The sequence below is a fragment of the Salvia hispanica genome, chromosome 2 (assembly GCF_029641045.1).
Source record: "Salvia hispanica isolate PSC_SH4W2 chromosome 2, Shi_PSC_v1, whole genome shotgun sequence".
In the NCBI taxonomy this organism is placed as follows: Eukaryota; Viridiplantae; Streptophyta; class Magnoliopsida; order Lamiales; family Lamiaceae; genus Salvia; species Salvia hispanica.
Genome location: NC_142693.1, coordinates 46,695,931 through 46,723,444, shown reverse-complemented (window position 1 = coordinate 46,723,444; position 27,514 = coordinate 46,695,931). Strand labels below are relative to the sequence as shown.

Below are 27,514 nucleotides of genomic sequence, written 5' to 3'. Positions count from 1 at the left end.
GTTACAAACGTTATAGACGTTACAAACGTCAATCATGGAGCATGAACCTGGACGGATATATCTTGACACCTCTCACGTAATTGTTCATTCCAGAATTGTATCTAGATGACCCGATCAATGTGCACGCATTCTACGATGCTTTCTCCGTGAATCGGTTTAGAGAAAGTGAATATACCTCAATCATCTACTTGGAGTGTAGATCAATTCTAAATTATTTAATTATTTCAAAATTAAATAATCCGTCACTTGTACGACCCGTCAAATTTCGTTGACCGGACTACGATTTCAACAAAACATTATTACAAACTTAGCCTATTTTATTAGTGATGACTAATTCACATTGCCGACCCTATGAACACCCCCTTTTTCCGGCCATCGACACCTTCCAACATCCCCTGAACCTCTTTCGCGAACACTTCCATGGCATTCGCGGCCAAGCATATCGGAACCAACACTCCTTCCTCGCTCTTGTTATTCTTAGAAGGAATGTAAAAGCTCACCACTCCGGGAATCTCATCAACCTTCGCCGGTCCACCGTAAGCCGGTTCTCCCCACCCGAAGTCCACCTTTCCGAACCCGGCGTGCCTCACATCCGACACCAGGTAGGTCCGCGCCACCGCGAAATATGGGCGGTTCCTAATCACCATCACATCCGCCAACGACCTCATGTACTCCTCCGTCACCTCGTCCTTGGCCTTCTTCACCAGCCCTACTGCAAAATCAAGCGGTTTCGTTAACAAGTCTCCCGCAGTGGCTATCGCAGCTGAGAAAGCAAAGGCGTTGCCATAGTAGCCGGCTGGGAGCGGTGGATTGAATCGGCGCCGAGTGTTGACGATGCACATGACTCTGACCTGGGCGGACGGAGAAATGAACATTAGTAAGGGCTTAATTATATGTATAAACTATGACTAAATTACAAAATTTTACCTATAATAGAAATAATAAGAAAAATACTCTTCCGTCCATGATTAATTGAACCCGTTTGATTTGCCACGAGAATGTGGGTCTTATTTTTATATATTAGTTTTATAATAAATGTGAGTGGAATAAGTTAATAAAATATGAGGTCAATTACCAAAAATAGTAAAAAGTGAGGGTGTCAATAAATTGTGGACGGAAGAAAAAGGAAATTGGTGTCAATTAATCGTGGACTGAGAGAGTAAATTGATTAGGGGCCAAAGCCCTTCCCTCTCTACATGTGTCGCCCTGACCTCATCCTCGGGTTCCGGCGAGATGGCGATCGTGCGGCAGCGCCAGAGGGAGGCTGTGAGGAGCTCGAAGGTGGAGCAGCCGCGGCGCGTGTGGGGAGGCAGGAGGCTGCGGAGGGCGGAGAGCTCAGCCGGGCCGAAGAAGAAGGAGCGGTGCGCCATGTCGTCAGGTGGGATGGGAGCTCCTATTTTGGTGTCAGGAACGACGTCGTCGTACGCGCAATGCGTGCATGTGGCGGTCGGCGGGTGGCGGGCGTTGAAGAGGTGTCGCTCCCAGACCGGTGGGATGGAAGGGGCCTCAGCGCCGCGGGCGAGTTCACCAACCGCGGACATAAATTGGACGAGTCCGAACGCGTCGCTCATCGTGTGATTCAGGCGGATTGCGAAGATGAATCCTCCGCATTTCAGCCGAGTAACCTTTAAAATATACCGAAACAATCAAAATCATCAAGTTAATAATTGCGTTTTTTTTTTTTATCTTCGTATCCCAATATCGGGAAGAGTTTGAAAATGAGGTAACGAGTATAAGTTATGAAAAAATAATTAATTTTACTAGTAAAAGTAGGAGAACAAGTAATGAAATTTAGAAAACTATATCATGAGATCTCAGTCAATTCGGGTCAATCCTATGAGACTTTGGTTAAGGTTTAGAGGTAATTGGATTGGAATTTTTTTTGGATTATAAATCTCTAACTCTAGTACAATAAAACTGTCGGTTATTGGGTCAACCCATGAGTTTCAAGTACATTATGTTTTAAATGTTTCGACAATGGCTATATTACTCCTTTCGTCAATGAATAAATGTCCCATATATAATCGGTTCGATTTTAAGAAATTGTTTGACTTTGTAAAAGAATAGATAGAAAATGTTAGTGGAATGGAGAAAATATTCAGTGCTCCATCCATACCAAAATGGATTAATATGTGGTGTGTCCAACCAATGAATATTTGACAAATGGAGAACCACATCTAACTAGACTTGAAATCTAATGTAGTTATTTTTAGAAGATATTCATTAGACTAATTATATTGAAAATTGCATGACAATTAAATATTATATTAACGTTATATTTTCGTCCATACTTAAATATATGCATAATACATTTTCCATGCTTGTGAAAAAAGAAGATAGAAAAATGAAATAATGGCTATCCTTTTTATTTTTGTAGAATTTTCAATCTAAATTTATATACAAAAGTACATAAGAAAAAAAATTATAGTCATAAAATGTTAGTCGCCTCCTGTATATAATATATTGCATACTTAAATTACTAATAATAATAATACTCTACACACTTTGTTAGTATTGTATAAAATTTTATGGTGATGACTACATAATTGAAAACTCTACACAAATAATCATATAATAAAATAATTGATATTATTATTTTTAAAATTTATGGGGATAAGTACATATATAATTACAAAATCAGCACAAACAAAAAAGCATAACAATAATTTTATTTTTCCATTTTCTTTATTTTGAACGTATTAAATAATTATACATGTAGTCAGTAGCTTAATACGAAAATAAAATTTTTATTTATAAGTATGTACATAGTATATTATACTTAAGAGCTATTGATTTTCCATATTTAAAGATTAAATAGTTTTAAATGAAAATAGTCTCATATCTTCTAAAAATAACTTTACAAGTGTGCATGTCTAGTGGAGGTGGACCCATTTATACTTCAAAGATTCATTACTTGGTCACACCATCTCATTTTGCCACTTCAGTATGGATGAATCACTGAATATTTTCTCAGTGGGATGTAGATCTTACTTTTATATATGGAGTATTATTTTTATTATAAATGTGAGTGGAATGAGTTAGATGAAGGAGAAGTCCACCTTCCAAACATAATAAAAATGAAATAAAATATTTATTGATGGATAGACGAAAAAGGAAAAATAAGACTTTTAATGACAAATAACATGGAGTATATTCTAATTTCAAATTCATAACTTCAGGAGAATAACTTTTCAATTTGTCGTTATTTTGATAACGAAAACATTGCAAAATGATTTACACCAAGAATAAAAAATTTAATAATATTATATTGATAACAGGTGTTTCCATGTTTAGTAAGTACTTTATTTGTCTATAGATATAGAGGCGAAACTTTTTGGCATGGAGATTAAAAAAAATTGTGTTAGGTTAGTTAAGTAAAGGAAGAATAAAGTGGAAAATGAAAAAGTAAAGAGATGAAGAGAGAAAAAAAGGTAGAGAGATGAAGAGAGAAAAAAGTAAGAGATAGTGGAAAATGACTCTATTACTATGGAATCTACTAAAATGGCAAAATGACTCCATTACTATGGAACGGAGGGAGTACTAGTCATCTTGATTTGGAAAATAGGTCATGTTTAGTGGAACGGAATGGAAGGAGTAGTAAAATAAAACCGTTATCCAAAAGGTAATATATGAGAAAAGATGTTAGATTGAAAAGTTTTACAGTAATTAAAAAGGGATGAATATGACGACCTGAATCAACAAGAGGGGTGCATTAAGGACTTGGTTTGATCCAGGAACATCATAAAGCAGCTCTTCTACGCATGGGAATGGCGGCTGAAGAGCCTCTCCAAATTGCTCGAGCGTCACGCCCGCGTCGGCCTCGATGAACATGACACCCTCTCCGGTGCACTCCACCACCAGCTTCCGGGCTGCGCGTTCCCTCAGTCGCCCGGCGAAAGGGTAGTATGAAACCAAAGCCTTGGCAATGGCGTCACGGATCGCCTTCACGGGATCCGTGGCCTTGCCTTCCTGGGAGCGGTAGAATTGAATCAATGAAATTTGGAAGCGGAGGCCATCTTGGTCGTCGATGTCGGAGAGGAGCTTGAATTCGTGAGGCGTCGCCTTTGCCGGAGGGATCAGCTCGGGGTTTTTTCTCGACACCTTGAAGGTTAAACCCTTCGTGGACTGCATTCTCTCTATGTTTTGTGAGTGATAATTTTGTCATGTGTGGCTATTTATAGAAAATTGTATTCTCATCCCTATTTAAAGTGGGAACTTTTCTTTTGGGATGACAGTCAGTAATGGTATAAAGATATTTCCATTCTCATCCCTCTTTAAAGCAGGAACTTTTCTTTTGGGATGACAATTTGTCATGGTATAAAGATATTTCCATTGTATAAAATGTACTCCCTCCGTCCCCGAATACTTGACACGGTTTGATCCGGCACGGGTTTTAAGAAATGTAATAGAAAGTGTGTTGAAAAAGTTGGTGGGATGTGGGTCATACTTTTAAAGTATTAGTTTTATAATAAATGTGAGTAGGAATAAGTTAGTGGAATATGGGGTCCACTACTAAAAATGAAAAAAGTAAACTGTGTCAAGTATTCGGGGACGGAGGGAGTATAAAAAATTGGTTTAACATTGTAATAAAAAAGTGAATATAGAAATAGTTGAATGTGAGTCATATTATTATAGTTTTTAATTATTAGTTGAATGTGTTATTAGAACGTAAAATCTATATATTAAAAAATAGTAATAATAAAATGAGATATTTTTTGGGAATAGTGTATAAAGAAATACTCCCTCCGTTTTTTAAAAATAGAAACATTTGAAACGACACGGTTTTAATGCACAATTTGGTAAAGTAAGAGAAGGGGGGACAAAAAATTGATAGATTAAGAGAGAGTGGGAGAAAAATTAATAAAGTAAGAGAGAGGGAGAGAAAAAAGTAATGAAATTAATGTTAGTGGATTATGGGGTCCACTTTATTAGTGGTATAAGTCGTAAATAAATTGATCTATATGGGTGTAAAGATTTCCTAAAATATAAAGTTTGAAAGTTTTTATTTTTAAGGAACGGACTAAAATAGAAAGAGTTGCTATTTTTAAAATAGGGAGAGAGTACTTCATTTGTCCAAAAAAGAATAATCTCATTATTAGACGGCACCGATTTTAAAAAGAAATTGGTAAAGTTAGAAAGAAGGAGAAGAATTAAGTAAAGTAAGATAAATATAGAGAAAAAGAAAGGAAAGTATAGGAGAGATAAATATGACATAATTTTTTATGGACATTTCATTTTAAAAAATGAACTTATTTTTCTTAAATGGAGTAAATATGAGATATTAACCTGGATTATGAGGAGGGAGTATCATTTTGACTAGAATTTCCCTATAAAATAAAATGTATCAGTTTAAATGAAACTGGTACACTATTAAACAAAAATAACCATATATATATATATATATATATATTTATTTATTTATTTTAATGGATACAAGAAATATATCTTTTTCTTTTACAATTTCACTTCTGGTCGCGTGTTTACATATTTAATCAATCATCATAATTCGTTATGTTGTTAATATATCTATCATCTGTTTGAATGTTGTTTAAACTGGATCTCAAAATTAATTTACATTACGGTTAGTATTATGTCAGCATAATGAAGTCAAACATAAGATATTATTTATTATCCAATCCAAAGAAGTAAAGTACTAGAACCTGATCTATATACTATGTTTAAAAGCTTGGTTTTTTGGGAGAATTTTAAGAGACTTCTCACCTGAATTCAAATTTCAATTCAGGGGGGAAAGTTGCAAGTGACATCCCCCATCTCTCATTATCATGTTTTAAACAATAGTTAAAATGACAGCACACTCTTTATGCATTAAATTCATAGGTTAAAAGTCTTCTACTTAGCTTTAAAGCTGATTACATCAAGCTGATTACATCACATCATTTGTATATATATACAACCCACACCAACTGCATAACAAGGTTTCCCCCTACAAAAAATTGAGCGTTCCACCCCCCCACCCCCCCCAAAAAAGTGAAGGTTTTCCCACCTAAAAAAACCATTTGTTTTCCCTCCCAAAAAAATGTGGATTTTCCCCATCCAAAAATAGGAAGGAATACCTGCACTTTTTAGAGCAAAAAAAAGCATAATTTCAAATTCGAATTATTAAGAAGTTGAATTACTCCATCCGTCCCATAAAAATGATCTCATTTATTCATTTTAGCCTATCCCAAAAATATAGTCCCTTTTTTTTGCAAGTCTTTTCCCTTTTCATATAGTGGATATTATTCTCCACTAACATTACTTCAAACATTTTTTTTTCTATATTTTTTTTATTTTATCAATTTCACATGAAAACTTATGTTTTATCCCTAAAGTTCCTATTTTATGGAACAGAGGAAGAGGTATTTATTTGTAGCTTTAGTTCAAATCCTGCATGTTATTGTATGTCACTGATTAAGTAACTCCCCAGTTTTCGGGTTAGTCATAAAAATGTTGGAATATGCAATTTAATATCGAATAATAAGATTTAGGTTTTAATTGTTGATATTCAAGAAACATGGTTTCAATATTACTCCTTCCGTTCCATAGTAATATATGCATTTCATTTTGCGCACTCATTTAAAAAAAATAATTATAAATAGTTAAAGTGGAAAAAAAGTAAAGTAAGAGAGATAATATTGTAGATAAAACTCTTCTCTACATTATTCTATCTGTTACTTTACTCTCTCTCCACTTTAACTATTTAATATCATTTTTTCAAAACGAGTATAGAAAATAAAATGTCTCTATTACTGTGGAACGGAGAGAGTGTATTATATAAAATTTAAGAAAACTCAAGTATTATATTTCCTTTTGTTTCTAAATAAAAGATTTATTTTAAATTGATATGAGTTTTAAACAATTGACCTTATAAAGAGAATGGGTGAAAAATTTAGTGATATAGGTTGATTTTTATATTAATCATCCGTCAAACAATTGTTGGACCTTATAAAGAGAATGGGTGAAAATTTAGTGATATGTGTCGTTTTTTATATTAATCATCCGTCTTAAGGTATTTGAGTTTTTTTTAGTTTAGGAAATAATACTCTCTCCGTCCACAACAGTAGGCACATTTTTTCATCCGTCCGCCGATAAATGTCCCATTTCACTTTTGTTATTTTTGATAAGTGGAACCTACATTCCACTAACTTATTTCACTCATATTTTAGTAGGAGTATAAAACTATTACATAAAAGTAGGATCCATATTCCACTAACTTTTTTTATCCACTTTTCTTTACAACGTCAAACAATTTCTTAAATCCTGAGCCGGTACTACTAGACTGTCACGACCGTATTTTACTAAGAATAGTAAAACTCGGGTAACCATAATTAGGGGTGGAAATTAAGAAGAGATATATGGACAATTCATATGATTACCCAATATCTCAAATGGAATACTTGATTAGGATACACTTGATCATAAAGATTCGAGTTAAAGGTTCATACAATACAGTTTATTAACTTGTATAGTCATAGGGAAAAGCAAGATTTAACTTGTTTAAATAGCACAACGGAAACAATTGAATGCAGTTGCATGTATGAAGACATGAACCTCCGAGAGTACTGCATAATCACAGGAGTAAGCCCCACTTGGATCAGCACCCTCCACTCCATCACAACTCAACCTACACATTTAGAAATAAATTCAGGGTTTAGTACAAAGGTACTCAGTGAACACATTGCCAAAAGATACAATTATACATTAAAAAAAAATTATTGTCAAGCCATCAATCACAGTAATACTTAGGGTTTTTCATAAAAGCCCGAGCTTATCAAATTCTCATACTTAAATGTTCGATTATGCAATCTAAGTTCTCTTGTAATTCGTCTTATCTAAAAAATCTTGTGACAGGGAAGTGGCCACTTTCCACGGTCACCGGTCCGGCCAACCCTTTCGATGACACACAGTTCACGTGTACACTAGCCCGAGTAGGGACTCCCCCCTTGCTGGACCAGAATTCGATTTATAATTTTGGTATAGCACATTCGGTACAACCAAAGCAGATAGGCGTCACATCACATAAAACAAATCATTCTTGGCAAGACAACATCATTTGCATAAATAAATATTAACTCAAATATACTTCATATTTTTATCCACAACTATATGTAGGATAGAAAAGTTCACCCCATATGTTTCCTACTCTGTATAACAACATTAACTCACTTGGAGTTTAATTCTGTGCGATGGAACTTGTCCAATAAAAGATAATAATCTATTTAGCTTCAAGAAATAAATACAAGCGGGTGATATGCACCTATGATATGCATCTAATCTCTTCGATATTTCAAGCATTAACTATTTCACTTTAATTAAATCTGGAGATTTAATTATGCACATTAATTGACCGAGAGATTAATTAATTTAGTAAATCCGAGGGTTTACTTGAATCTAATCATGCAAGCTCAAAACATATTTAAATTAGTTGAAAGAAATTTAAGCCCAATGAATCAATTAAAAACATGGGTTCACATGTTATTTTATTCTAGCCCAAGATTTATATAGTTGTAGTCCAATAAATTAATTCATCCAAGCCCACTGCAAAAATAATTATATGAGTCTATCAATAAAAAAAAGTAAAGGTGCACTATCACGCATGCTTCCATCTTCTTATTTCTCATTCTCTCACAACCTATCCCTCTCTCTCTCTCTCCCTTTCTCTTTCTTTTCATTTTTGCCAAACAAGAGATAGTCTCGGTTTCCTTCACGATGGGAGGTCCAAATAATATCCGATCGTCACAAAATTTTTACCAAAGGTTGATGACTCAAAAAAAAAAAAAAATTGACCGAAGGAAATCAATGTCTAATGGTTAGATCTTCCATTATTAATTTCGGAAGTGACTGCCGTTTTTAACAGAAGCAGCGCCGATTTTGTACACTATCGGAGGTTCAAACATTGTCCGATCGTTCTGAAATTTTAAAGGAAGGTAAACAACTCATCCAACTTCAATTTCACTGAAGGAAATTAAATTTGAATGGTTCTAGCTTTAGTTATTAATTTTCAAAGTTGCTGCAATTTTTTTTTTAGATTCTTATTCCCAAATTGAAACATGTTAAGAGGTTTTCTTGTTTCTTGAATATGAAACAAAAAAAAAATAGCGTATTTGATAATAAAGTAAACATGCTTGACTTTGATCTGTGTTCTATATGATCTCTCCTACTATATGACATGCTTAAATGAAAGAATATGAAATTTGGGTGAAAGGCTTACCGAAAAGAAAAGGATGGAAATTTGGTTGGACTGCAAATTTCCTTTTTAATTCGTACTTGTGCGAAAATTTGAATGATACTTGATTGAAAGCTTGGATAAATTTTGAGAAAGTTGGGAGATAGTCAGAAGGTATCACGGGTGTGGTTGATGAAGGACAGGTGAAGCCCGTTTTATACTAAATTTGTCCGATAAATGAGTAAATGCTATTTCTGTAGCAAGTTCATTCGGACAAGTCATTTGCATGATATTTGGGATAACTCATTATGAAGGATTTTGAAGCTGGCAACAAAGACAATCAATGAGTTTTCTCATATTCCACGTTCTTAGAGACTTTTGCTTTCTAAAGAAGAGTCATTTTATTACACTTCATAACCATTGAGGATATTTCAGAGAGAAATGCATTAGGTGTTGCTGGGTTCTAACATCGTAAGTCAAACATGTTATGAGCATGAATAGTTCTTCCTACCCAAGGTAAAACATGTTATGCACTTTCTACCCAAGGTAAAAGAGTATTTACCAACTCTGGCCCTTTTTCTTTTGTAGAAGCATGCTTTGAGAATCGGAGTTTTTCCAATAAGCACCAAGTATGTGTAGCTCGACTTTGTAATAATACAAATATACTTGGAGCAACTTGTAGAGAAACGACTCTATTTTGTAAATGGACATTTAATATCCATTTGAGCTACAATTATACTCGGACAATTATTCTCTAACTTGTATTTCCTTGCACGACAAACTCGTTGAGTATAACTACTTATTCACATTGGCACTTGGTTAATAAAATCCCAAAGGATTTATAGTAACAAAAGATAGTAGTTTAAAGTACTACTCACTTTAATATAAACATTTACTTGATGAACGAACATATTGACAAACGTCAAATGTTATGAATAGAACGGGGTATTACATAGACATTTATTTATGGATGGAGAGAGTATAAAGGAAAGAGAATTGAAAAAATTAATGGAAGGTGGTTCTACTTTTATATGTTTGTATCAGCTTAGGAGATGTTATTTTGTGTGTTAAGTGGTGAGAGAAAATATAATTTTATAATTGATGTGAGAGGAAACTTTTTCTAAAGGAGAAAATGTGATATCTTTTATGGGACAAACTACAAAAGAAAGTGTGATATCTACTATGGGACGGAGGGAGTAGTAAAAAAGAAGTTGGATAATTAATAATAGATAGATCAAAATAGAAAAAAATTGAAACACATAATGACTCGTATTTACTTTATTCTCTTACTTACTGTACTTTCTCTCTATTCTAACTATTTGTTATCATTTTTGCAAAATAACAGCTGAATAGAAACACCCCGGTCATAGTGGAACAAAGAGAGTATATGTGTTTTATAGTTATGTTAAGCATAAGTACGAGGGTTTAGTAAATTAGTTTTGTCGATATTCAATATCAATTTATGTTTGTTAGATTGAAATTGTTAGTAGTAAAAGTAATGTTTTGGGATACTGGCAGCTAATATCATGGAACTTTCAAAAAGTTGGATTTTTCCCATAAACTTTGAAATTGGTAAATAATATCATGAATTTTACCCTGAGTTTGTCCCACCAATGAAAAAATTCCAGCAAATAATATCATGATACAAATTTTTTTTGTAATTTCTCGATAACAACTTCGAGAGTTTCAAGATTTTCAAATCTTTGAGAATAGTTTCTCTTGAAGCACACCCTCCAAATTTGTTCTTCAATCTATTAATATAGCCAGAATTTTTTCATAGGTGGGAAATAACAAACTCAGGATAAAGTTTGTGATATTATTTGACAATTTCAAAATTCGTGGAAAAAACCTAACTTTTTGAAAGTTCCATGATACTAGGTGCCAAAATCCCATGTTTTTTTTTATTTGCATGACCTCCTTATACATTTGAATATAGAATTGATTTATTAATTGCATATTTCAAGTATGCCTTCTCTTTTGATGAAATTGGGTTCCTATTTCATGGTTTCATGTGTGGTTAAGTGTTTAGTGAAATGTGTATTTTATTTATGCATTTTAAGGATCAAGAAAATAAAACAATGTTTGGCCCAACTATGGTTGTTCGATTAGAAAATTTATAATCGTCAATCATATTGGAATTAGAGAGTGTGCCCCCAAAAAAAAATGCCAGAAAACTGAGTCCAATTTTGTATTGTTATTTCTATGGGAATACAATTTTCTCAATAATTAACTCACTCCATTCTTCTTTATGTGTTCTAAATTTTTATTTTGGATCGTTCCTTATAATTAATTGTCATACTTCATTTTTACTATAACTAAGAATACATAATTGAATATAAATAAAGCAAGATCGTCGAACAACATGTATTTCACGTAAAACCATAAACATAATAGGATCGAAATATACCTTGGCGATCCACAGCGGAAGTGATTGGGGAAGACGGAGAGAACTTCCTCGGTTGGGGAAGATAGAGAGAACTTCCTCAGACTTTCTTTGGCGTAGTAGCGCAGCTGCAACTCCAAGGATTTGTTTCTTTCTCTTTCTATCATTTATGTGTTCTCTGTAATGTGTGTGATTTGATGGGATCACCACACTGATATTTATAGGCAGAGAGAGGACAAACCCTAATTATAAAACATTAAAGCCCTTTCCATCAAAGTGGCCATTAAATATAACAATAATAGGAGCGTTTCTTTTCATTAATTTAAGGACCTTGTTGAACATGGTCCGGTCGATGATGAGTTATGCACGTTTACCAATTTCGTTTTGGGGACATGCCTTGCTTTCAGCAAGCCATATATTAGACAATTTACCTTCTAAATCAGTTCCTACTACCTCATATGAGTTGTGGACTGGGCGTAAGCCCAATCTAGAATATCTCAAAGTGTGGGGGTGTCCGCTCATGTGTTGGAAAAGGATCCAACTAAGCTGGAATCTAGGACAGAGGTGTGTGTGTTTATAGGTTACCCTAGAGGATCGAAAGCTTATGAATTCTATAGTCTCCGAGATAAGAAAGTCATTGTGAGCACACATGCCACATTCTTAGAGGAAGACTTTGTAATGAATCATAAGTCCAGCAGTGAGATAGCTCTTGAAGAGCTAACTTCGGTCACAAGTTCCATTAACCAAGAACAAGTACCTAGTGTAACAACAATTCTAGAAATTTCAATCACTACTCCAAATGTTGTAGTGCCGCGTCGCAGTTGAATATTTTGGTCAAACTCTTTATTTCTCTTTCTTAAAGTCCTATTAGTTATGACCACCCGCATTTATTGACCCTAGAAAGGGCGGTCGTGACAGTTTGGTATCAGAGCCACAGTTCTTTCTGTTCTGGACCCAAGAGTCTTTTTGAGTTATAGTCTACCCTTGTATCGATAGACTAAAATATTAAATGTTGAAGGCTCAACACCACAAATCGTCACGCTCAACCACGAAATAAGAGGTAAAAATATTTTTGGTGACTTTGAAATGAACTACTGTGAAATTTTTGGAATCTGAGATTGGAAAATGTTATCCCTTTGAAAATGGCAATTTCGAGCCTATTGGAAATTTAAAGTAAATACTATGGCTTTTGGAAATGTTGTGAGATTTGAAACAGGAAACACTGTGAATATGAAATTGCTTTGGCTTGAAGCATGATGGTGTTGAATGTGATGGATACTGAAGTGTGAATGCGAATTGTGTTGCTTGAGGCTTAATTGTCTGGAAAACCTTCAAACGAGCTGAGAAGAGTTTCACAATTTGGGATTTAAATTTTAAGTGGGTAATTTGGTCCATTCATAAATGTTGTGGGATAAATAATAAGAAAAAAGAGAATAAAACAAAAATACCTTATTTTGAAGAATTCGCATGTCACAATCCTATATTCTGAAAGGTATGCGAATTGAACGTCAAATTTCGAAAGGCCAACGAACTTAATCCTTTTTTTCCGAAATCTCTCGATTTGGGGTTAGGGTAGCTATTTAAGATATTTTATAGTATTTTCAAAAATTATTTCTTTATATTTCAATAAAACTGATTTGACCTTTTTAATTTTTATTTATTACTTTCATACATTTAATCTTATTTGCAGACTTATAAATTAAATGTTGTCTAATACTTCCTCCGTTTTTTAAAAATGGCAACTCTTTCTATTTAGTCTGTTCTTTAAAGATATCAACTTTCAAACTTTCTATTTTAGGAAATCTTTACACTCATATACATCAATTTATTTACCACTTATACCACTAATAAAGTGGACCTCATAATCCACTAACATTAATTCCATTACTTTTTTCTCTCTTTCTCTCTTACTTTACCAATTTCTCTCTCTCTTATTTTACCAATTTTTTCTCTCCTTCTCTCTTACTTTACCAAATTGTGCATTAAAACCCGTGCCGTTTCAAATGTTTCTATTTTTAAAAAACTGATGGAGTATTATTAATATCTAAGACATATGTTCATAATATTTTTTCTTATAAATTTTAATCTATATTGTGGAGTATATATTATTTATAAATACATATATTCTACAGTATTCTGGTTCGACCAGTGATTCGACCGGTCGGACCAGTAAAACCGTGAACCAGTAGCCATGCCGGTTCGCTCACCGGTCCGATTTTTAAAACATTGGTCTTAGTCAACTAAATTACTACTCCCTCTGTCCGCGAATAAGAGTCCTGTTTTTCCATTTTAGACCGTCCGCGAATAGAAGTCCTGGTTCACTTATACCATAAATGGTAATAGGAGTCCTGTTTTTCCATTTGAGTCCGTCCGCGAATAGGAGTCCTGATTCACTTATACCATAAATGGTAATAGGGTCCAACCTTCCACTAACTCTTATAACCAAATAAATATTAAAAATAAGGTGAGAAATATGTGAACACGAACGTTCGACATCGAGTGCAATGCCATATGCGAGGACCGATGATCGACTCGGGGCTGAAGGCCGAAGACAATGGTGAAAAGGGAGTTCTAATTCTTTTATCAAAACTTATAAGAATATCGTTTCCCTTTTGTTTTAGATTAAGATTTTTTTATAGTTTTGGGAAACCTTCTTAGAGAGAGTTCCTCCCCATTATTTTGTCAGATGTTTTCTTTAGAATTCCATAGTAATATGCCTTTTGGTTTTATTGTGACTTACCCACTTTGTAGACATATGTTCTTAGGGGTCGTTTGGTAGCTATGTTTCGCCTAAATAAAAGATTAATATGTGTTTATTTGTGTGTTTAGTAGTTATGCTGTCAAACATAGTAGTTCGTGTTTTATATCCGGCCCGCACAAAGCCCACTGAAAATCTTAGTATATTTTAATCATATTTATAACTACCCAAAATCCTATATTATTTATCATGGAAGCCTAGTTAATTTAGCAAAATATAATTTTACCCATCAAAATTTCTAACCCATCAAATTTTACTTAGTTGTTGTATTGAAAGACGTCATTTTCCTATTAATTCATATTATGATTATGTTGATGTCAATTTGTTGATATCACTTTATTTATATTATAATATATTATATTATACTTATAATTACGTAATACTTGAAGGCAATTGCTTTTGTTTTAAACAAAAAATATATGATTTTGTTCAAATGCTTTAAACTTCAAAAAATTTGAACGTATAAAATTTGGCACTTGATAAAATATTTTCGTAGAGAATTTGCAATGATTATTCATAAAATTTGTCCAAAATTATCAATGCTCACAAAAATAGAATACCAAAATAAATATACATTATGTTTTATGATAAGGAGTTTAGCTTGAAAATATGCTAATTTTTGTAAAAAGTTTAGCTTGAAAAAATGCTAATTTTAAACAAAAATATAGTACGATTTTATAGGAATTATTAGCTTGAAAATATGCTAATTTTTGTAAGAAGTTCAGCTTGAAAAAATGCTAATTTTAAACAAAAATATATGATTTTATAGGAATTATTAGCTTGAAAAATTTGAACGTATAAAATTTGACACTTGATAAAATATTTTCATATAGAATTTGCAATGATTATTCATAAAATTTGTCCAAAATTATTAATGCTCACAAAAATAGAATACCAAAATAAATATACATTATGTTTTATGATAAGGAGTTTAGCTTGAAAATATGCTAATTTTTGTAAGAAGTTTAGCTTGAAAAAATGCTAATTTTAAACAAAAATATACGATTTTATAGGAATTATTAGGGCAAAATGAGCATAGTTTAGTAATTAACTTAAATTAATGAGGATAATTTTGGCAATCATAATTTTAATCCTTGCTTGTGACTTATTGTACTAAACACTACAATAACTCACAATTATCTTAATCTACCAAACACCCAATATATGTAAATTAACTAATCGAAACTATGATTACTATCATAATGTATCATGTCTAGTCGAAACATGACATAGCTATCAATCGAGCTCTTAGTATAGTGTTATATAGGGATATATCTTTTTTAGTGGTTGTCCGTGATTAAAGTTGCCACGATGTACCAATAATCTTCGGATGGATGTTCTTTGGTTCCGTTGAAGGTCACTAATGCAAACAATTCTTCTTCTCATCTCTTGTTTTCCATATTTTCTATGCTTGATTTCACTTATTGTTGGGTTGAAATCCATATGTTAATGTTAATTTTTGTTATTGCTTACAAGAACAAGTATTGGGCTATCAGTGTTTTACAAGGATCCGTATCCGTCTCTCTCGGCTTCTTAAGGCTTGGTCAAGTGGTGTGTTAATTGTGGGACATCTAACATTCTAACTAGTGTAGGAATTATGGACTATATATATCAACCACTCGTCTAAGTTGGTTTTGAATGACTTCCCATTCGGTTGAGTGGAAATCTCTAGATTGTTTCTCGTTTTTAACTCGGCAAAATGGGTTTTGGTTGAGTATGTTGTTATGACTCTCATGTCAAGCTACACGGAACAAGGTCGATTACAATGTTCGAGCTCAATATTTTGATTAATTTTTTTTTTCCATCTTTCATTTTTCGTACTCCATCCGTTCCTCAGTAGTATGAGCATTTCTTTTCAACACATAAGTTAAGAAAAATTATGTTAAGTGAGTTAAGTAATGAATAATAAAGTAAGAAAGGAAAAATGTAGAGAGATGAAATGAGAATAAAGTAAGAGATAGTTATGTAAGAAAGAAGAAAAGTTGTTGTTTTTTGCCAAAGATAAAAATAAAAATGACTCAGTTACAATAATAGAACCCGAAATAAAATACGACTCAGTTACAGAGGAACGGGGAGAGTATATTTTAGCCCGCCATAAAATTTAACAAACACGTTGAGACAACTATTGAACTAATGTTGTGATTAATTTTTGTTCCAACTTTCATTTATTTGTATATTTTAATCTTTTTAGCTATAATATTTATCAAACACGTTGAGACAATCAATTGAAATAATGTCGATTGAAAGCAAGTAAAACTAGTTCTAAAATCATGTGAATTATGACGTGTCTAACCCCTAAAATCATAAAAATACAAGTTTATCGATGTTGCATACTTGCATGATTCAATTGTGAAGACATTTCCCTCCAGAAGTTAATATATGTTGTTAATTATTTATGTTGTGAAGCAGAAAAGTTTTAAAAAAATTCCATTGTAGTTAAGCTCACATTTTGAATCACCTAGTGATCCTACACTTTTCATGTGCTAGCCATCAACAGAATCCATCTTGTTTACTTTTGTCACATGTTCTAGCATATTTTCACAAGAGCTAAGTGGCAATTTCCTTTAATTAATACCAGCAATTTCCCTAAAAATGAAAATCATTCATCCAAGCAATAAAGTAATCAGAAAGAAATGCTACGGTTAAGATTAATCCACTACATACTTACCATATCTGCGATCATAGTCTTCATGTTCTTCATCGTTTCCAGCATCAAATACACCTCCAACCCCACCACCAAAATCGAAGGCTCTCCGCCCCCCTTCACCCTCCTCATCGGCATCCTCACCCGTCCCGACAGCTACGACCGCCGCCACTTCCTCCGCCTCATCTACGCCACACAAACGCAGAGCACCGCCACAATCACGGTCAAGTTCGTCCTCTGCAACCTCACCAAGCCCGAACAGCGCGCCTTCATTGCCCTCGAGATCATGCGCTTCGACGATATCATCATCCTCAACTGCCCTGAGAACATGAACGCCGGCAAAACCTACACCTACTTCTCCTCCCTCCCCAGGATCCTCCCAGCCAGGTACTATTCAAAAGTAAAATGCGAAATATAAATTTAAGAAAAACATTGAAGAATTCTGAAGACTACATTGTGATTGACTTGAATGATTTATGTATGGTTACACAGCCATTTATAGGCTTCAATTCTAGGGAAAATATATTCTAATTCTACTAATATCTTCTTGATTTGATTTTCCATAATCTTTAATTGATTTCCTCAATTATTATTGTTATAACTTCATCTCTTGATTTCTTGTTCTCCAATTAATTGATTTTTCCATTTCAACAGGTACGACTACGTGATGAAGGCCGACGACGACGTCTACTTGCGCCTGGAGCAGTTGGCAACATCGTTAAACCCTCTCCCGAGGCTGGACTTGTACTATGGCTTCGTGATACCTTGCCAGAGCATGAATCCGTTTGTTCATTACATGTCCGGGATGGGGTTTGTGCTGTCGTGGGACCTTGTCGAGTGGATAGGCGCCTCGTTGATCCCGTTGAATCACACAGTTGGGCCGGAGGATAAGCTGGTGGGAGAGTGGCTGAATCGGGGGAATAAGGCCAAGAACAGGGTTTCGAACAAGCCGGCTATGTATGACTATCCTCGTACTAATGGTAGATGCTCGCATGACCTTGTTCCGGAAACCATCGCAGTTCATCGGCTTAAGAGATGGGAGCAGTGGCTGGATGTACTCACTTTCTTTAATGTCACTAACCAGTTTAAGCCATCTACGTTGTATACTTTGTGATTAGACTAAACCATTATTTTTGTCCATCGATGACCTCATTTGTTTGTTTCAAGGAAAAAAAAAGGAGATTATCAGTAGTTTCATTTTCTATATTGGATTTACACTTATCATTTGCAGCAAATTCTAATGCAAATTCATCTCAGAGATGGTGTTTTGTTCGTCTTGATCTGATGGAAATTTATGGGAGGAATGGTTCAATGGCGATTACTATCGAACTTGAAACAAGAAATGAGCGAGAATAAAAGACAACACAGTTTACGTGGTTCGGCCGCAAAGTGCCTACGTCCACGGAGAAAGGCGATCCACTTTATTCACTCAAACAACAAGATCAAAGACTAGAGAATTACAATCACCAATCACACTCAAACCACTCTACTTTTACAGAGAAACTCTCACTCTCGGTATTCTCTAATGAAGAAGGTGATCCCACAAAAGAAGTGTGTTGTTGCAACTTACTAACTAACTATGACACACCAGGAACTAGTTTATATATTCTCGGCTCCACACGGTTAAGATGACTCAGCTCCTCAACGAGCTCACACTCAACCCCAACTGTTTTACCCGCCAAACTTAGTTAATTTGCACTTCGGTCCTCGAGCTTTCAACATAGTTCAATAGCTCTCACCATAACTCAACAAATCTCCACCTTGAGAGTAGTGAACAAAACTCAGATCGCCCTCTCTTCTCCATCCCCTAGCTCTGTTCCAAACCAATCAGCCCCAAGCAGTATTTCAACTTAGTGCTGGGGATAACCTTTGTCAGCATGTCTGAAGCATTGTCATATGTGGACACTTTAGTCACCCTCATTGTCCCTTTGTTTACCTCATCTCTAATAAAATGAAGTCTTACATCCACATGCTTACTCCTCTCATGGAAAGTCTGGTGCTTGGTCAAGCAAATTGCACTAGCACTATCACAGTTTATCTCCACTGATTCTTGCTTGATCCCAAAGTCTCCCAGAATTCCCTTCAGCCAAAATGACTCCTTGACTGCCTCAGCAAGAGCTATATACTCTGCGTTTGTGGTAGAGAGAGCCACCACAGACTGCAAACATGATTTCCAACTCACAACAGTCCCATTCAAGGTGAACACATAATCAGAGTCTGAGAATCCAACCAGATGTTCTCCACCTTCACTCTGACTTCTCCTGAACACCAATGCATAATCTGTGCTCCCCTTTAGATATCTCAAAACCTATTTAAGAGCATGCCAATGCTCCATGCCCGGATCAGCCATAAACCTGCTTACCACACTCATAGCATGACTTAGATCAGGTCTGGTGCACACCATTGTATACATCACACTTCTAATTATAATCTTGTCCATTTCTCTCCTCTCATCTTCAGTGGCCGGGCATGTTAGAGTTTAGTATACTGGAAAAGCATCTTTCGTATGCTTGTATATGTAATAACTCTTCTATCCAATTTTACCATTTAATGAGAAAGAATATTTTGTTACAATGTGTTTTGCTTATTGGTTACTTATGTATTTATGAGATGTTGAAATATGTTTTCCATTTAAATACATAGTTTAAGCAAAATGAGTCTAAGTCTTCTGCACAGTAGACGAGTTGTGAGCGGCGTTCACAGTGGGTAACTTGTCGGTTCTTGCAGTAAGAAAAATGTTTCACAACCTAGATAAACTTTGACTACCTATCGTGAAATGTTGCGACGTCAGTCCGAAAATTTCCTTACCTAAGGAAATGAACGACGTCGGTGTGGTATACCACTGAAAGGATCAAACAGTGAGATAAGTCTTTCTTGGCTATTTACTGAAAGACGAGGTCTCGGTGATTGTCATTTCTTAATCATTGTTGACATAACATTGAGCATACGATATTAATTGAAACCTACTTTGACTTATCAAATGGTGAGGGTATTTCGTTGCCCAAGAATCTTGATAGATTGGGTAGTGATCATTAATGTCTAAGTGGTGCTAGTATTGTTATTGCAATGAATCGTGTGCTGGGAGAGGCCAGTCTGATAATATCCTCAAGAGGTGTTTAGAAAAAGGTTTTATTATTCAGAAAACTGGCCAGTTGGAATTTATTCCATGAATAATAAATAATGTTTCTGAACTAGACCACTCTTGGAAAAAGAAATTATTTAATAAAAGTCAGATAGCAGACTTGATATTAATTAATGGATATTTATATCTTTAACACGGGAAATGATTTAATTAAAGAGGAAGTCCCGGAATACTCGTAATTTCGGTTTGGACGGGCAGTCAATATTATATCTATAGTGGATGATAATAATATTTAAGTTTGGGCTTGAATTAAATTAGTTTTAATTTAATTAGTGAAAGCCTAAACTGTGGCCCAATCCAATCCTCCACAGATCCCTGGTCTGGCCCAAAATAATTAACTTAATATAAAAGGGAGAAGAAGAGAAGACAGATAAAAAAAAAAAAATCTACCGATATTTTTCGTTCTCTACAGTCTGTGAGAGAGAGTGAATTTTCGGTATTTAGGGTTCTTCAATTCTTCTCCGGCTTTTGAGGATTTGACAAGCTTTGCCCACACAAAGGTCAATTCCAAGTTAAAGGGAACAGATCAGAAGATCAGTGGTAGAGATCAATTGAAGAAGGAGTCTGAATTCAACTCTTGAATTCCTACGGTATGTTGTTATTAATTGCATATATTCAGTATGATCTGTGATTATATGCTTATGAACATGTTTCTAGTTTACAATCTGAAAAGGCATGTTTAGATGTAAATCTTTCAATCAAACTAAATAGATTTCCGCTGCAAAACCAACAATTGGTATCAGAGCCTGTTTTTAGGCTCTGATTGTTTGATTTACTACGTGATTTGATTGTATGAATAGCATGTTTGTGGTTTTCGATGCATGTTTTAGTGTTCAATTAATTATTTGTTGAATCTAGAACTTTCGAAAAGAATTCAATTGATCGTGCCCTTGGGTAAGACGATTAATTATGCATTGATCAAGGTCATGGCATGACAACCATGACCTAAGTGATCGTATGTTTTTCACGCATGGACAAAATGGAGCTGATGGCCGTTCATGGCTGAGAACAGCTCCATGCCATGTAAATTCAGTGGGAGCTGCCGGTTTAAAAGCCGAGGGCAGTTCCAGATCACACACGTTTTGTTGACGGGAAGCAGGCGCCGATGGTCGACAAGTTTCGACCATGCTACGGGGCTAGCTGGTCGACAAGGAAGCGGAATTAGTAGGAGATGAACGGCGTTGCTTCCTGATTTTCAGGCCGAGAGCGGCGCCGCCGATTCCCGTGGTATGTGGCTGACGTAGGAAGTTGCTGGTCATTATTTCTGGCCGAGAGCAGCCTCTTGCGGCAGACACGAGTCCAACGGAGTCGATTGATGGTTGGTGCTGCTGACTGAGTATTCTCGGGCGAGAGCAGCACCAAGGCTGCCTGAACGACGATCAGTTTCAAGCTCCGACGGAAGCTACTGCTGGACGTGCTTGACACATCCGAGAGCAGCGCTGAACGTTGCTGCAAGTTTCGGCAGTTTGTGAACTGATTGGTTGAACGCCTACTTTTTGCAACAAATTACGTAAATTATGGAAGATGGGATGTTTTGTTGCGTGAATGAATTAATATTAATTTGTTTTGTGGACTTGGTCAATGCTTTTAGCGTGTGAACTGTGATTACGAGAATTGTGGAAATAATGGGATTCCAAATTTTAATCCAATATTACGTGTGTAATGCATGACAATATTTGTGAATTACTACTACGTGTTTTGTGAAACCAATTTATGAATATTGTATTGGTTTCTTGCGTAAAACTATATTGAGACTCCATGTCTTATTGGAATTAGTTTTGGTAGTTTTAGTTAGCATTGATACTATTGTAATCGGCCAAATGCTATGTAACTAAAACTAAAATTAATTATTATATGGAATATCATTAAATAAATTTATTAAGATTTAAATAGGTTTGAAATTTAATCTATATCTTTGGGATTTTGATAGATTATATCTATCTAGATACATCCTAGTTAGATTAGATTTAGTTGTTCAAATAAATCCTATTAAATCTAGGATTCCATTTTTATGGAATAAATAAATTGGAATTTAATGTAGATTATTTCCATAATATATACTTATCATGATATAGTTAGGTTTGAATTATAATCCTTATCTATAAGATATTGGATAAAGTTTATTTATCTAGAATATATCTTAAGATGATTTGGATAAGTATTTTTCAACTAAATCCTATTATATCTAGATTTCCTAAACCTAATGGAAAAAGATAAGTATTATAATTAATATTATTATTATTATTTAATAATAATCGATTAATATTAATTAAATAAAATATTTGATTAATTATTTATAATTAATTAATTATTAATTAATCAAATTATTTAATTATCTTAGTTTAATTTCATGGATTTAATAGAACTATCTATTAATTTGAAATTAATATAAGTGAACTTTCTGCCTAATTCACTTAAGTGATAATTAAAAGAAAAACCATATCTTAAAATAACTAAGCGATAATTACGATCTCTGTCGTATATGGTCTCCAAAGAATTGGTCTATGTATGAAGCAGTTTCCAATATTAACGCGACTCACCTTAGTGGGAGCCTTAATCCTAAGAAACAGCAAGTTCATTTCTCAAAATTAAGTTCAATTTTATCTAGATGTGATTTCCAATATTATCGCGACCCACCATAGTGGGAGCTTTAATCCTAAGAAATTGCAAAGTTCAGAAGATTGAATTGACTTGTGAGATAACTGTAGAATTTTGTTTGTGGCGTGCGACCTTCCTTAGAAGGAGTATCAATACGGAAATGAAATTCTTGGTGTGAATATTCAATGGTACCAGCTTAGGCAACGTTTGGCGGCCATGCCACCTTAGTGGTCTCTGGACTATTCGTCGATGTTGTGACCAGAATTTTGTTAAATATGAATTTTTTTACCTGACCTCCCTAGAGGCGTATTTAATTCTATTTGACTGTTGTGAGAATCTAAACCGTTTTAATGGTTTTTACTCTTTAGAATCTTACATAGTTTGTAATAATAAGCTATTCTTTTTCTCAGCTAAATCCAAACAAGATGTCGTTCAATCCTCTTTCCGCTATTCTTAAAGAACACAAACTCGAAGGTCATAACTATATTGCATGGAAACAAAACTTGAATATCGTTCTCACTGCCGAAGAGTACAAATATGTGCTCACTACTGAATGTCCACCCGTACCTGCTGCAAATGCTTCTGCAGCAGTGAAAGAAACATACAGGAAGTGGTGTAAAGCCAATGAGATGGCGAAGTGCTACATGTTGGCTTCTATGTCAACAGTACTTCAACATTAGCACCAAGGGTTGAACACTGCTACTGAGATTATGAACAATCTTAATAACCTTTTTGGTACTCAGAATCGAGCGGCTAAGTCTTTAGCCTTTCGGAGCATCATGACTAAGGTTATGAAGGAGGGCACACCTGTGAGGGACCATGTCCTCAAGATGATGAGCCACCTCAATCAAATTGAGGTTTTGGGAGGGACCATAGACCCCGAGTCCCAAGTAACTATAATCCTTCAGAGTTTGCCAGCTAGCTATCAGCAGTTCAAGCTCAATTTCGAGATGAACAAGAGGGCTTACACCCTAGCTGAACTGTTGACTGAGTTGCAGTCAGCGGAGGATCTTATGGTCCAGACTGCTATGATGAGTTCTAGGCCGTCTTCCTCAGGCTCTAAGCCAGGTAAGGGGAAGAAGAAAGCCCAGAATGTTGTAGCACCTAAGATAGCTAAGGGCAAAAAGAAACGGGTGAACACGAACAAGAAGCAAAACGGCAAATGCTTCAAATGCGGCGAAAAGGGGCATTGGAAGCCGGATTGTCTTTAAAAGGGCAATGGCTCAGGTATGCACCAAGCTTTCGTTGTAGAATCATGTTTAGCAGTTGTATCTACTCAGCAATGGGTGGTTGATACTGGAGCTACTGATCATGTTTGCTTTGATCCTGATATTATGCAGGTAACAAGGTAGTTGAATGAAGCAGAGATCGAAATCCAGCTGGGCAATGCTACGAGAGTGGCAGCTGTTGCAGTGGGAGACGTTTATTTACGTTTTTCTAGTGATAGAATTTTAGTGTTAAACAATGTTTTGTTGATACCTTCGTTTAGAAGAAATTTAATTTCAGTTTCTAAACTTGTTTCTGATGGATATTCGATTTCATTTGATGATTCATGTATTATCAAGAAATGTGGTTCTTATATCTGTCGTGGTATTATGGAAAACAACCTCTACACTATAATGTCTACACAGTATATGCAACATAAAACTGAATCTAACTCAACATCGAAAATTTCTCGAAAAAGAAAAGCTCCTTCTGTTTCAATGAACGACACGTACTTATGGCACCTTAGACTTGGTCATGCTAACCCTACTAGGATTCAAGCGTTGATAGACCAAGGTCTACTTAAGGATCTAGAAATAGAACCTTATACAACTTGTGAATCATGTTTGGAAGGCAAGATGACTAAGAGACCATTTAAGGTCAAGGGTAATAGGGCCAAGGAAGTACTTGAGCTCGTTCATTCTGATGTGTGTGGACCAATGACTACTCAAGCTAGAGGCGGCTTTCAGTATTTCATCACCTTCATTGATGACTACTCGAAAGTTGGATATATCTATTTGATGCGTCACAAGTCAGAATCTTTTGCAAAGTTCAAAGAATTCAGGGCACTTGTGGAGACGCGACATGGTAAGACAATCAAGTCTCTACGGTCTGACCGTGGAGGTGAATACCTCAGTAGTGAGTTCTTGGACTATTTATCAGAGGCAGGAATTGAATCCCAATTGACTGCGCCTGGCACACCCCAGCAGAACGGCGTAGCTGAACGAAGGAATAGAACCCTCTTAGAAATGGTTCGATCGATGATGAGTTATGCTAAGTTACCTATTTCGTTCTGGGGACACGCGTTGCTCACAGCAAGCTATACCTTGAACAACTTACCATCCAAATCAGTACCTACAACACCACATGAGTTGTGGACTGGACAAAAATCTAGTCTAAGACATCTCAGAGTGTGGGGTTGTCCAGCACACGTGTTGGAGAAAGATCCAACGAAGTTAGAGTCTCGTACTGAGGTATGTTTGTTTGTAGGGTATCCCAGTGGAACGAAAGGCTATGAATTCTATAGTGTACGAGATAAGAAGGTATTTGTTAGCACAAATGCTAAGTTCTTAGAAGAAGACTATGTGATGAATCATAAGCCCAGTAGTGAAGTAGCTCTTGAGGAACTAAGAGATACTTCAGTTTCCACAAGCAAAGATCCAATAACACAAGTACAATCTATACCTGAGATATCAACTTCTGTACCACAAATTGTAGAGCCTCGTCGTAGTGGGAGGGTTCCTCGTGAACCAGAAAGGTACATTGGTTTGGGTGAGTCATCTGACTTAGACCCGGACGGCAATGTATTAGACCCATGGAACTTCAAAGAGGCGATGGCAGATTCAGATAGTCATTCCTGGAAAGAATGAATGGATTCTGAACTACAATCAATGATAGACAAAGACGTTTATGATTTGTTAGTCCTACCTGAAGGTTATACTGCCATTGGGAGCAAATGGATTTACAAACGTAAACGAGGACCTGACGGACGAGTTAAAGTCTTCAAAGCAAGATTAGTAGCTAAGGGTTATACCCAGAGAGAAGGTATCGATTACGATGAGACCTTTTCGCCAGTAGCTATGCTCAAGTCAATCCGAATTCTTTTGTCTATCACAGCCTACATGGATTGGGAAGTATGGCAGATGGACGTCAAGACAGCTTTCCTAAATGGAAGTCTTGAGGAGACCATCTACATGGAACAACCCAAGGGATATGTAGTCAAGGGCAAAGAACACATGGTGTGGAAGCTTAAGAAGGCCATTTATGGCCTCAAGCAAGCATCTCGATCATGGAACATGTGTTTCGACCAAACTGTGAAGTCTTTTGGCTTTGAGCAGTGCCCAGATGAGAGTTGTGTGTACAAGAAAGTTGAAGGTAAGAATGTAGTGTTTATGGTACTCTACGTAGATGACATACTGTTGATTGGAAACAGTAAGAAAATGTTGTCAGACGTGAGAGATTGGTTATCAAGTCAATTTGAGATGAAAGATATGGGAGAAGCTGGACACATCCTAGGCATTAAAGTTCTAAGGAACCGTCATAAAAGGATGTTGTGCCTATCTCAAGAATCTTACATTGATACGATAGTTAAGCGTTTTAGCATGCAAGATTCCAAGAAAGGTTTTCTACCTTTTAGCCATGGAATCACTCTGTCTCAGGATATGTGTCCCAAAACACCTATTGAGATAGAAGCTATGAGAAGGATCCCTTATGCATCAGCAGTTGGGAGTCTCATGTATGCTATGTTATGCACAAGGCCCGATATTTGCTTTGCCGTTGGCATGGTAGCAAGGTATCAGTCTAACCCTGGTCAAGGACACTGGATTGCGGTAAAGAAAATACTCAAGTATCTGAGAAGAACTAAGGAGTATTCTCTAGTTTACCAGGCATCCGAGATGTATCCTTTGGGTTACACTGATTCAGATTGACATAACATTGAGCATACGATATTAATTGAAACCTACTTTGACTTATCAAATGGTGAGGGTATTTCGTTGCCCAAGAATCTTGATAGATTGGGTAGTGATCATTAATGTCTAAGTGGTGCTAGTATTGTTATTGCAATGAATCGTGTGCTGGGAGAGGCCAGTCTGATAATATCCTCAAGAGGTGTTTAGAGGTTTTATTATTCAGAAAACTGGCCAGTTGGAATTTATTCCATGAATAATAAATAATGTTTCTGAACTAGACCACTCTTGGAAAAAGAAATTATTTAATAAAAGTCAGATAGCAGACTTGATATTAATTAATGGATATTTATATCTTTAACACGGGAAATGATTTAATTAAAGAGGAAGTCCCGGAATACTCGTAATTTCGGTTTGGACGGGCAGTCAATATTATATCTATAGTGGATGATAATAATATTTAAGTTTGGTCTTGAATTAAATTAGTTTTAATTTAATTAGTGAAAGCCTAAACTGTGGCCCAATCCAATCCTCCACAGATCCCTGGTCTGGCCCAAAATAATTAACTTAATATAAAAGGGAGAAGAAGAGAAGACAGATAAAAAAAAAAAATTCTACCGATATTTTTCGTTCTCTACAGTCTGTGAGAGAGAGTGAATTTTCGGTATTTAGGGTTCTTCAATTCTTCTCCGGCTTTTGAGGATTTGACAAGCTTTGCCCACACAAAGGTCAATTCCAAGTTAAAGGGAACAGATCAGAAGATCAGTGGTAGAGATCAATTGAAGAAGGAGTCTGAATTCAACTCTTGAATTCCTACGGTATGTTGTTATTAATTGCATATATTCAGTATGATCTGTGATTATATGCTTATGAACATGTTTCTAGTTTACAATCCGAAAAGGCATGTTTAGATGTAAATCTTTCAATCAAACT

At 35.4% G+C, this 27,514-nt stretch overlaps 3 protein-coding genes across 3 annotated transcripts; 2 read left to right on the top strand and 1 right to left on the bottom strand.

Moving 5' to 3' along the window:
- Nucleotides 1-245: 245 nt before the first annotated feature.
- LOC125202851 (benzyl alcohol O-benzoyltransferase-like) lies at nt 246-4,131 on the bottom strand. Its single transcript, XM_048101329.2, has 3 exons — nt 3,691-4,131; nt 1,212-1,625; nt 246-851 (listed from the first exon to the last, which is right to left on the bottom strand). The coding sequence occupies exons 1-3, from the start codon at nt 4,129-4,131 to the stop codon at nt 336-338; spliced, it is 1,371 nt and encodes a 456-aa protein (XP_047957286.1). The 3' UTR covers nt 246-335.
- A 12,809-nt stretch (nt 4,132-16,940) lies between these two features.
- LOC125196410 (beta-1,3-galactosyltransferase pvg3-like) lies at nt 16,941-18,207 on the top strand. The gene is made up of 2 exons (XM_048094917.2): nt 16,941-17,338; nt 17,606-18,207. The coding sequence occupies exons 1-2, from the start codon at nt 16,941-16,943 to the stop codon at nt 18,063-18,065; spliced, it is 858 nt and encodes a 285-aa protein (XP_047950874.2). The 3' UTR covers nt 18,066-18,207.
- Nucleotides 18,208-23,116: 4,909 nt separating this feature from the next.
- LOC148932536 (uncharacterized) lies at nt 23,117-23,902 on the top strand. The gene is made up of 3 exons (XM_089065140.1): nt 23,117-23,356; nt 23,435-23,500; nt 23,600-23,902. Exons 1-3 carry the CDS (start codon nt 23,117-23,119, stop codon nt 23,900-23,902), a joined length of 609 nt encoding a protein of 202 aa, XP_088921266.1.
- The last annotated feature ends 3,612 nt before the right edge of the window (nt 23,903-27,514 follow it).